Raw genomic sequence first — 12,184 nt, forward strand, 5'->3', positions numbered from 1 at the left:
GGAAAAACACTCAAATACATAAAATAAGTAAGAATGATTTCCACCCCCTACCTTGTGTGGACAGTTAAAGAGCTCAGCCAATTATGAAAATGGAACCAGTTCTCTGAAACTTTTCATTCCTGGTGGATAAAGGATGTGCACCCTACCCTCACTAATGCCAAAGTTTTTGTGGGGTTTACACCCCCCCCCCCCGACAGGTTTTCTCTGTGTAACTTTGGAGCCCGTCCTGGAAGTCACTCATAGACCAGGCTGAACTATGAACACTCAGTGATCTGTCTGCGTCTGCCTCTGCTGGGATTAAAGACATGTTCTACCAATGCCTGGATATGATGGGTTTTTCCTTAAACTTTGACTTTTTCCCTGAAGAGTATCTGTCACTTTGGGGAAACTGAGGCAACATAATAAAAACTTCCAGGAGGTGTTAAAAAAAAAGAAAAGAAAAAAAAAACCAGGCTGCAGAGTCCCAAACTAATCTCAGCCACTCTCTTCCCAAATAGTCCTGTGTAGCCTGCCAGGCTACAGGACAGCGGCCAACAGAAGCCAGACAGTTTCAAACATGAGAAGAATAGATGGTCAGTTTTAAGAGGCTAACAGGAATAAAGTTTAAGAGAGCGTCCCAGAACCTAACACTGCTAGCTTAACGGGTTGTCTTTCAAGATCATTCCCTCAGCAGGAGAAACCCTAACTCTAAAACGCCTGCTGGAAGAAAGCCTCAAAAGGTCTTCCTGAAATGCTGATTCTCACCTGACTTCTATCAAACCCCAAAGGATGGCAGAAAACTGGGACTCTAGGCCCCAACTACGTCCACACCCCACTATGAGACTCATGGAGAGTTGACGCTGGCCATCCAGAGATCCCCGACTTCACTTCAAATGACCCAGCGCTCAAAGCACGACCTTACCTGACAGTCGACTGACCTTATCGACTACTTCAATGACTTGGACTGCTTTAAAAAAATACCTATCAAAGTCATCTGTTGGCCAAAGATCTGAGACCAGACAGGACTATGGAGGGCCCCTACCTAGGGTCCCCGGCATCTGGCACGGACTCGGGACTCCACCAACATTAAGGTCCGAGTGATGCCCACTGAACCTTATGCATGCCGGCAGATAGCATGTGCTGGCCCTTCAGAGAGGCCTGGCTTTCTGTTCCTTGCCTTTAAAGGCCTTTTTCCTCAAAGAGCAAGGGTGAAAGGAAAACCTTTCTAGAAAGGTTCCATGTTCCACCTGCTGGTTCCACAGCAGGTGGACTTGGTTTGGGGACCAGTCAAGAGATTCTCCCATCAGCACAACCAGGAGACGGTTTTTAAACTGAAGAAGTCCACAGACACTCATCCTTCCCTCCCACTGAACACTCCGGCTTCTTTCTGTGACGTCACCACCCCAGCTTTCCTTTCCAGGCCCTCAGTGAACCCTGCCCAGACCACGATGCCACTCTCCCTCACCAGTCACACGCCCATCATATTCCCACCCCAGACGATCAATGTCCACTCGTGGCTCCCGCAAAGTTGGGTGGGCGCGAGAGGCAGACCCTCATCCCTTGGGGTACCACACACCCCCAGTCCCACGTGGAGAAGGGAGACAGGATACTTACACACTACTGTCCGTCATGGACATGGAATCATCAGTCAAGGCGTCGCTGGAGATCTCGCTGTCGTTGGCGCTGGTGGCTGGTGCAAAGACATAGCCGGAACCTACGTGATAAGGATTAACGGGGTCGTTTCTCTTGAAGGACCTATGGGGAAAGTACAAGAGGAGCATGGTCACTATTTCCCCACCAGAAACCCAGGTCTCATCAGGTCACCCCAGAATGACATAGTGCACAATTCCACATCTGGTCCACGTCACCTTGTCGCTCAGGTCCAGCTGCAAGCCTGGGCAGATGGCTACAAAGAGAAGACTGGTCATCACTGACTCCCCTTGGAGGGAAGGCAGGCTGGGTTCCCCAAACCTTAGAAGATGAGGGGCCCACCACAGCAGTGCTGCAGCTACTGTCAGGGAAGGAATGTTACCGACTCCTAGGACTGGATTCGAGGACTGAGACAGGGGTAAGACCTAACTAAAAGCAGTCGCTAGACAGGTGTCTTTTTTCTCCCGGCTCTACATCTAAGCCTGACAGAAGAAGCCAATTCCCAGACCAAGAACTTGTGAGGTCCTAACTCCGAGGGTGTCAGAGGTCTGCTGGCCTACTCCAGAGAGACTAACATCTAGGGGTCAGGGGAGGCCTTCCCACTTTGACCTAGGCCTACATTAGCCAGGCAGATGGGACAGTTAATGTCTAGGTGGCCCACACTGTGCCTGCGGCGCCCTTCCCCCAACCACGGCTGTCCTTCCCTTAGGGCTGGCTAAGGCGCCAGGACTGAAATGAGCAGCTGTGTCAAAGGCAGGCCCAGGCCCCTCCTCCAAGGGTCTCCAGCCCCTTTGTCTTAGTGGCCTGCAGGTCCCCCATTCTCTGCTCCAGAACAACCAATGTGCCTGTCTCCTGCTGGGCTGCATTCCACTTGGGTCACCAGCCAAGGACTTCTGTGAGGGGGAGGGGAGACAGGTCAGCGGGCTTCAGGAAGGATCCCTTCCAGGGGTCAGTCCGCCTGAAGTTGCAGAAGGCTTCATTTACCAAGCCCCTGGCATAGTCCTCCTGGGGCTCCGCTGGCAAGAGACAGGAGTGGAAGGGAAAGGCTCCGAGAGGAGCTCCACCCCACCAGCCACAGCAGCTGCTCCGTAAAGATAGCTGGGAGGCTGGCAGCGGACAGGGACCTAGGAAAGGTCATGGCCAGCCATCTGCTCTGGCTCGCGAGTTCCTGTCCTTGCACTATGCCGCCGGGCTCTGGTCTTTTGGTACCCAGGTTCTCGTCAGGACACATCACCATAACGTACAGGGTTGTCATCAGGGAGGTATGTGGGTGCTACTGAAAGCCTACCAAATCACAAGCATTATCTTAGGCAGAAGGCCATTAGTGGTCCCCAGCACACAGTAACCACGCTGTAGAGCTGAACCTGGTGGGCGTGGCAAGGGTGCACCTTGCTATCAATCTCCTTCTGCAAGGCTCGCTGGGAATGACCCCCTAAGACGGAGGGAACCAGGTGTATCACATCACACAAGCAGGACTCTGAGATGACTCAAGACGCTTAGAAGAATACAGTGAGCAGGAGAGACTGCGGAAAGCCTTCTTCTAAGAAGAGAGTGAACTCTAACAAGCTGGACGAAAACTAGCTACACTACGGAGACTGGTACAAGGACCATGAACTTTCCTGTAAGGCCAGGGTCTATCCTAACAGGGCAGAGAGAAGACAGGAGTCTGGGGACAGCACTATAAACAGTAGTTACTAGCAGCACAGGCCTAAGAGGACTGGGAGGAGGGGCAAGCACAGACACAGGCCTAGTAGGGACCTGTTGTCCACTCTGATGACAGTGGAGCTGGAAGAGAACGGGGGAGGAAGCCCCACTGTTAGAGTTCATCCCGTGAGGGGGCGAGAGAGCTAAGCATCAAGACTGGAGACTCAGTGAGAACCAATGGACACGAGCTGGGACAGTGGTTCTGTGCCCCTGCACCAGTCTGGATACGTCCCCCAGAAACAGAAATGTCTAGAAGTGCAAACCAGGGGTGTTGCGTGCAAACCGGCTGTACACTTTTGAAAAGTGACTCCAAACCGGTCCTTGGCCACTGGCCCTGTCCTATCGCTGAGGGCAGGAGATCTATTGACTCTCAATGCTTTTTAATGAGAACCTTGACTGTGAAGACCATCCTTGCCTGCTCCTCATCTGTATGTGCTCAATCTGGGGTTCCCAGGCACCCAAGGTGACAGGGACTGAGAACACAGGGAGGCAGAGGAGACTGAGGGGTGACCAGTTGTTCTAGCATCCTGGCCAATGGAGGTCTGACTAGAAAAGAAAGGCTCTCCACTCACCAGCGCCTCTAGAGGCCGAACCGGAGGCAACAGGACACACAAATCAGAATGAAGATGAGGCCACTAGAGATCACCGGGTGGGAGGGGACAGAGATAGACCAAACCTTTAAAACAGACTAGGAATCCCCTACTGTGATGGGCCAGCTGCCTCAGAGAAGATTGTCAAGGTAACCACTCCTGTCCCTGGGAATCCAGCGGTATGTCCAGTCTGTACACTCATGATAGGAGCAGAAGACAGAGACATGGGGCTTGGGTTGGTTTTGCTGACGAACTACTGCGCCAACACACAGCCCCCCCTAGGTATGGGGCTCCCTATGAAAAACGAACAATTCAAACATGGCCACCTGCCCCACAGCCTCTAAAGGCCTGGGTAAGGGCACTGGAATTGGGGGGTGGTACCCCAGAAACATTCCCAAGACCCAACTGCCAGCAAAAGCGGAGAGACCTGTGTTCCCGAAACCTCTTCTACTTTCTCGTGTAGTCTTTTGCATGGATTCACAGATGAAACCTATCCTGAGCCCCAGACTGTGTGGTCTGTGGGGGCACAACCCATCTGCACATGTGTATCCCAACACCAAAAGTGGGGAGGCGGGGGGAGGCGGGGCAGGAGCTCCAAACTTGGCTGAGCCTCCTTCAAAGACCTACATCCATCAAATGGGTTGCTGAAAAGGTTCTGAAGAGGCATGGCGCAAGATCAAAACAGCCAAGGCAGCCTGAAATAGCATTCAAACACCTTCCCTCCCCTCGGTCTTGCTATCTTGGTGGTATTAACACATCAGCTATGTTTTAGATCTAAGACTTATACTTCAGCCTCCACGGGGAGAAAATGACTCAATAGAAATTCCTTCCTCACCTCGGCAACAAAAAAGGATACCTAAGTCAAACGGGTGCGTGCGCACACGTGTGTGCGTGCACATGCTCCTTTTGCACACGGTTCCCAAAATAAATTTAACCTCCCTCCAGTTCCAAAATAGAGGGTTACTGTGTGATCAGTAATTAGAACTGGAATCCGCTGCTCTTAAACTCAACTGACTGCGATCGAGCACTCAGATTTTCCTGCAATCATAACACGGTGGGAGCAGGGTGGTGGGGAGACACAGAAACTCAGGTTTTAAGTGCTCAGAACTTTCTCCAAAGTGTCACGTAATTTTAAGAAAATAGATCAGAGCTGTCTTCTTGTGATTGCTTAAAAGAGGGGGAGGGGGACTGGAGCGTGCTACCTTAATTGCACCCAGATGAGGACTTCTTTGGGAGGACTGTACTCCCAACTGGGCAGGGACTTTGCATTCCTGGGGAGTGTGGAGGCTTGGGGTGCACCCATGGGCCACTCTGCCATTGAGCAGGCATGGGGCTTTCCGCTAACAAGTAACACAGCCCCCGGGTCCTTGAGGGAAGCAAGTGTCTACCTCTTATCTCTAGATGTTGCGGCCACCTCTGTTCCTCAAGGACCTCTTTCTGGGGCCCCTCTCCCAACAGTACAACAAAAGGAACCGATTTTGAAGCTGAGCTTGGGACTTTGCATGAGTCTCTGACATTTTACCGTAAGGTCAATACCCTCCCGTCAACTAGCATTTTGGAAGGCGAGATCAAGGGATGGCTGGTCAGTAAGGGTCAGCGTCTTCTGTAACCAGGCAAAGTTTGACAAGCGTTATCTTAGCCAGCTGCGGTCACTAGCACTCTGTCCTCTAGTTACTGACCAATGCTCCCAGCATATCTTGCCTATGGCATCACTTTCTTTGATAATTGAAGCCAAACTTGATTCCAATGGCTTCTCACAAAAATGGGCCTCATCAGCGAGTTCTTTCAGAGAACAGGAAGCGTCTGCGGCCAGCACAGGGCCATCTGCCGGGCCCCGAGGATTTTAAGCCAGGCCAGAGCAGAGGGCCCAAGGGGAGGCAGATGAACCCCTGCCCAGAGTCAGGGCAGAAAAGGATCTTTCTGTATACCCAACACTGTATCCTCCCTCTTAAAATAAGTGTGGGCCTAGCGCCTGAGATCACAGCCCCTGGCTCCACACACCTCCACACTGGGCGGGGGAAGGAGAGTGTTGTTTGTGTGAGGGGTTAGGACACACGCTCCCACCACCAGGTCACTTATGCCCTTGGTTATTTATAGAGACCATCAAAAGTCCAAGCATCCCACTCAACCAACCACGCACAAACCAGAGCCCTTCCCTCCGAGGATAATTTCTGCTCTTCCGTCTCAACTATTTATATTAAACCCGACACCAAATCGGTAAGGCTACAAACGAGTCCTTAGGAACCAGGCTCTTCTGAGTGCCCACATAAACACAGGGCTTGGAAGACTAGCCGGTGCCTTGGGCACCCAGCGGCCCGGAGGGCTCCCAGCAGCGGAGGCAGACAGGCCCTCTGCAGGTACGAGGTGCTTCAGCCACTTTACTGGGTCACTTCCTCAGCCCATCCCCTAAGCCAGGCAGGATGGGGGAGCTGATGAGGAAGACTCAACTCTGACAGTAAGGCCCGTTGGTCTCTGGGTTCCCAGAAAAGGCTGAGAGGCAGACTTGAAAAGGTTCAAAAAGCAGAGGATGTTGAGGCATGGGGACAGGGGCTCCTCTAAAACATTTCAGTGAAAAACGGGCTAAAGCCCCAGAGTTGCTATTTAAAAAGGCTATGTGTTGACTCTGCTGCCCTGTTCAGAGAGCCACTCATTACTGTTAATTATACTAATTATAACACTTAACATCTTTTCAAAATGCTTCCCTTTACAAAAGGCTTTCATGTTTATTATTTTGATCCCAAGAACAACTTTAGAACACAGATAGGAGAGACAGTGCCCACCTATCTTACAGATGGGAACATGAAGTTTACAAAGTTTCAAACCAAGTAAGGTCATTGGCCAGGGCTGGAACTCGTCTTTCAGAGACACTGTACACGGACTAGGAAACCTTGCGTGTTAAAAAGAAGTAAGGCCATCTGGGTGTGTCTTAGATTATCTTTTAGGATGTTCTTGTTAAGACTTGTGGACTTTGGCTGGGCGGTGGTGGCGCATGCCTTTAACCCTAGCACTGGGGAGGCAGAGACAGGCGGATCTCTGTGAGTTCTAGGCCAGCCTGGTCTACAGAGCGAGTTCCAGGACAGGCTCCAAAGCTACAGACAAACCCTGTCTCGGACCCCCCCCCCCAAAAAAAAGGACATATAGGCTTTGTGGAATGCTGGTAAAGCGTTTCATTCCAACTTAACAGTGGGAGAAAATCCACTTGCTCTGGTGTGGGGGCTCAAGGAGTCCCCGAAGAGCTGTGCTGCATAGATCAATGACATCCACAGTCCCCAGCCTGGAAGACAGGGCTCCCAAATCTCAAGTGCTTTGCAAACTTAACACTGGTTATACCCTAAATGAAGCCTCTGGGAAGAGGCAAGTCAACGCTTCGCCCAGGCTGCCCACCCACAAGGAGAAGCCAAAGCAGAGAGTCTTGCCTGGAGAGCATTTTCTTGCTGCCAGCCTCCGAAACCACACTGTGCTATTTACAAAGGTGACACTCTAGGGCTGACACAGAAGACCCACTGTCAAAAGGCTGCTGGAGAGGCAGCCTTACCATAGGCCTTAAGAAGTGTCATCGCTGCCTGCCAAAGCTGGACGGTAAGAAGGCCAAGAGCAAAGTTTACCTACATGTCCTTGCAATGGAGCAGGGCAACAGATGCAGGTGCCTGGGTGCAACCAGCTACAGCGGCCCCAACAGTTTCATGCCAACAGCCTAGCTTGCTACAAGCTCAGGGCCACTGCAACAACCCCCTCCCGAGAGCCTACACTTGCCTGCAAAAGCCAAGCCAGTTCCCTTTAGGTGTAGACCAGATAGTCTGAAAAGTGTTAAATTCACTCCCAAAGCTGCAAGAGCGCCCTCTGGTGACTGGAGAGCAGGCCCTCCCCCTTCTTACTAGCAGTCAAAACCCAAGAGCGTGCCTACCTATAACAAGCAGGACTAACTATAGGAACCCAAGTGCTCCAGGGCAGTAATCAGGAGCATACCCCCTCCAGATGGGGGGGGGAGGGACAATGGAGACCATGCCCCACAAAGATAGCAAGAAAGAAAACGGGCAGAGACCGCATCCCGAGTCCCTGACACAGAGGCAGAATAAAGCCGTGCAGACAGCAATCCAGGATCAGCCCACCTCTCGCCCTGCACGTCAGAAGCACAAGTCTAAAATTAAAAGGTGCAAAGGTGCCTTCTCTTTTGGGCTCTCTGGAGAGGCGAAGGGACAGAAGAACTCATTCCACCAGGAGGTCTGAAGTTGCCTGCAAAGGCCAAGAATCTTGAGACTTGGCCAATCTATAATGGTCTGTTTGTCTTTGAAGTATTGAAAAAGAGAAAGTGCTCCGGAGGGGCCGGTCCTCCCACACTTCTCTATCAGCCCCAAACAACAAGCCATCAACAGAGGTCTGACCCTGGGGCTCCAAAACATTTTAAAGCTGGGTGAATAGCCCAGCAGACTCTAAAGCGAAGGCTCCTTCACGCGAAGAAGCCACAGGGCTTTCCCCAAGTTAGTCAGAAGTCTCCCTTGCTGGGAAATACCTAATTCTACAAAGGGAACCACCAACTCGGTGGCTAAGCCAATCGCTAGCTCTTATCTTAACAGAAAAGTTCAAAAGATCTCACCTACCCCTTCGCGGGTGCACACGTTATTTCCCGTGCCTCCACAACCCCGCTGCCCCGCCCCCAGCCAGTGATTCTACTTTGATGACCAGCGGTCAAATGACCCCTCCCCAAACTGGCGCTCAGTGGGTCTAGTGACTCACGGGCATCAAAGGCTACTATATTCGTATTTTCTTCTCTTTTCCTCTTTCCCTCCCAGTAGTCCAGGATAATAAGTAACCACCTTAATAAATACTGCTTTCCACTGTTTGAAGTTAGCACTGGAAGGCTGCAGGTTCTCAGCTGTGAGTACATTGCCCCACACACACACAAAACACGAGATCAAAGGCTTTCTACTAGCCAGAAGTCCTAGCTCTCAACCAACCTTTACCAGCTTCCAAAGCCTATCCACCTGTCCACCTACCTTAACTGAAAACATTTGCAAAGCTAACTCATCCTCCAAGCCCCGGCCCCACCGCCCCGCCCCCTGCCCCCCCCCGCCCCGCCCCAGCCAAAAGCCTTACCTGAATGCACTCTCAACCGTTTCCGTGCATCTCACACTCGCTGTGGCCCGCAGAGTTTTGCTGGACAAGCCAACCACGGTGGGCGAAAGTTTACACTTCAAGTCGGCACAAGTCCACTCCTCTTCTTCGTTCAAGGTGGGGAGGTAGCCGCACAGGACCTTAAGGCTCCCCAGTCCCCCATTACTCATGTAAGCTGTGTTCTCTCCCCCACTCCTCACATATTCGAGGTATATGTCCGAAGTCAAAAACATCTGGTAGGCATTTTCCTCCATCACAGCCTGGACCTCAGTCTGCGCCTGGTCAAACATGATGGAGTCGATCTGTTGCTTCTTGATACCATCCCGGATGTAGGTCTTGGTGGCAGGCTTCAGCTGCTTGGAGACAATGCTGTTGTTTTCAATGTACCTCTTATAGATTGCTTTGGCTACTCGCAGAGTTTTGGTATCCTTCAAGTTCATCTGCCTGAATCCATTGCAGGCAAACCAGAAGTCCAGGGTATCCACACATTTCTCCCTCTCCAGGAAAGTCCGGAAGAGGTAAGCACCATCCTGGTCGCCCAACAAGGAGTGCAAGGACTTGGTCCACCTGGTCAAAGGGGAATCAGGGGAGGCCCGCCCCTCGGGCTCCCCCAGCCCATCTTCATTCCGCCTAGTATTAGAGGAGACAGGCATAGGTTTGGTGGACTGGCCCTTGCCCACACTGGGCTGGCACGGTGGGGTCTCCCCTTCTTCTCCCGGAACCGGGGGCCGCGGAGCATCCTCACGGAAGCTGCTGCTGGGATCTGGAAGGAGAGTCACTAACACAGCGCTACTCATGGTGAGGGAAAGCGTCTCACTGAGTTAAGGTTTTGTTTTTTTTCCTCCTCCTCTTTCTTCTTCCAGTTCCTCTCAGCGAGCGGCTAGGTCTCTCTCAAGTCAGCAGGGGCTCATCTGAGCCTCCTCTCTGGAAAGAAAAGGAAGGGAGGGGGAGGTGGGAGAGAGAAAAGGGTATTGATCTAATCAAAACCAGATCTACCCAACATCAAAGCAAGAAAGTAAACAGGCTTTTCAACTCCTCAAATTCAAATCAAGCAACCCAGCTATCCGCGAAGTGCTCATCTCAAGTATCCGACGCAGCTTTTTCAAAGGCGAAATCTGAGCTCCCCACACACTTTTTTCCGGGGAGGGGTGAAGAATGAGAGGGGGAAGGTGAGGCAGAAGCAGAGGGACGCGGGAGGTGTAAAACACAACCTTCCCCACAACCGCGGGTCCCAGGGACACTCAGGGTAGCCCAGCTGGACCCCCTCCCACAACCCGGCTGAGTGCAGGTGAAACCAATTTCTGTAAACTTCCCCACTCTGCTCGGCACAGATAACTCAAGCTCTCAAAGTGCCCTTCCCCGGCATCTGGTTCCCATTCCCCCCACCACCTCCTCCCTCTGCGCTCCCTCGTCCCACTTCTTACAGAAGATCCTCGCCCGAAAAAAAAAAAAAAAAAGCCCGCCCAGCATTGGCGGAAAGGGGCTCAAAGACTCCTAAATTCAGCAAGCACCCCCAGATTCCTGATGAAAATGTTGCCTGTACTCAAGACTCTCCACCCCTTGTCTTCTTCGCTTCCCCAAAGCAGAAACCAGTTCACTATGTAAGAGGCTTTGATCTTCAAACTTTGAAAGAGAAAAGAGAAACCTCGAGACCCACCGCCCCCGGCTCCCCCAATCCACCTCCTGGAGCCGCGAACCCAACAAAACCGGATCAGAAGGCGTCTCACGCTACTACAGCCAGTGCCAAGAATCCCAAACTCCACTGATCCCAAGCCATTCTTTCTCCAAAAGAAAAGAAGTCTTATCTAACCAATAAACAAGCTGCTCTCTCTAGCCAGGGAAGGATCAAACTAAGAAGGGCAGGGGAGGGCTGGGGAACGCCGGGCCAGCTGCTCGAGACCCCGGGCCTGGGTGGACGCACCCCGCCCCAGTCCTGGACCTCCGGCCGCCAGGCTGAGCACAAACCCGCGAAGTGGCGGGGCCGCGGGGAGCGCCGGGCACCCGGGCGCAGAGGAGGTGGTGAGACGCCGTTACCTGGAAGATGAAGGCCGCCAAGGCCGGGCTCTCATCTCCTCTGATCCCCTCCGGTCCCGTCCCTCCCTGGCACAACTGCAAAAGAACGCTTCCAGTGTCCCGGTGCGCAGTCCACCAGGAGCGAGGCCGGAGACTAGAGAGCCCGGGTAGGGGGTCACTCCCAGGCGTTAAGCCTCGCAGAGGTTCCCGGAGAAAAGGCACGGAAAGCAGCCGCCTAGTCCAGAAATGGCGACGCGCGGAGTCTCGGCCTCTCCGCAAAAGGGGAGGCGAGGAAGAACGCGGGGGGCGCGAGCGCCCCGGACTCCGGTCGGTCCAGCGTCAGACTGAGCCTCCACCAGCGCTCGGGGCATCTAAGCGCGGACCCGCGGTTGGGAGGGGGAGACGAGAGGGGAAAGAAATGGGAGGGGGCGGAGAGGGGCGGGGAGGGCAAGCGGGGGGCGCCGCTACCCTTTCATCCCACCTTCCAAAGGCACTCGCGTGCGTACGCACACCCCGACTCATCCACACCCACGGCGACTCGACCCCCGAGGGCGAGTTGCCCGTCTCCACCTCAGACCCCGACGCCACTTGGAGAAGTCTCCCTGACCGGCCCCCCGACACCCCGGGCCCCGCGTTGGGGAGGGGGACTCCGACGCACCGTGCGCTGGGCTGCCCGGCCAAACCCCCCGGAGCGCTGGGCGCCTAGCCCGCAGCTTCCCCTCCGCGCCGGCCCGGAGCGCGCCCCGAAATAGCCGGCCTGCCAACTTCAAAGCGCCGCCCCGCACATCAAAGCGCGCGGGCCGCCCGACCGCCGCGGCCTCCGCACTCACCATTGATCCGCTGGCGCACTCCTCGTCGAGACCTCGCAGGCGCCGCGGGCAGGGCCCCGGCCCGGGTCCCCCGCTGGACTCGCAGAGGCAGCCCCGGGCCCCCCCCGGACCCGCCCGGGCATGGGGAACATGGGGGAATCTCGCGGAGGCGGAGGAAGGGGTGCGCAGAAAACAACGATCCCGAGGCGAGAGCAAGCTCCGCACCGGGGAGGGGAGCGTGCGCCCCGCTGCCCCTTTTATGCAAAAGATCCGAGTGGGCCTCCGCCCCCGCCGCGGCCGCCCCTCGGCCCCTCCGGCCCCCGCCCC

The 12,184-nt window shown here is 54.0% G+C and overlaps 1 protein-coding gene across 4 annotated transcripts in view; it reads right to left on the reverse strand.

The window, feature by feature from the left end:
• The window catches only part of Axin2 (axin 2), a 30,332-nt gene that overhangs the window by 17,144 nt on the left and 1,004 nt on the right, over nucleotides 1-12,184 (reverse strand). For 2 of the 4 annotated variants that reach the window (XM_087909847.1, XM_087909846.1), the window contains exons 2-3: nucleotides 9,018-9,959; nucleotides 1,594-1,734 (exon numbers count right to left, since the gene is read on the reverse strand). In XM_087909847.1, the coding sequence (XP_087765973.1) occupies nucleotides 1,594-1,734; nucleotides 9,018-9,832 (956 nt within the window). In that variant the 5' untranslated portion in view covers nucleotides 9,833-9,959. Of the gene's footprint in view, nucleotides 1-1,593; nucleotides 1,735-9,017; nucleotides 9,960-11,069; nucleotides 11,426-11,878; nucleotides 12,164-12,184 lie in introns of those variants that run through there. The other 2 variants (XM_087909845.1, XM_048446073.3) reach the window with 2 other exon arrangements.

This window comes from Myodes glareolus, chromosome 9 (assembly GCF_982192425.1).
Source record: "Myodes glareolus chromosome 9, mMyoGla1.1, whole genome shotgun sequence".
In the NCBI taxonomy this organism is placed as follows: Eukaryota; Metazoa; Chordata; class Mammalia; order Rodentia; family Cricetidae; genus Myodes; species Myodes glareolus.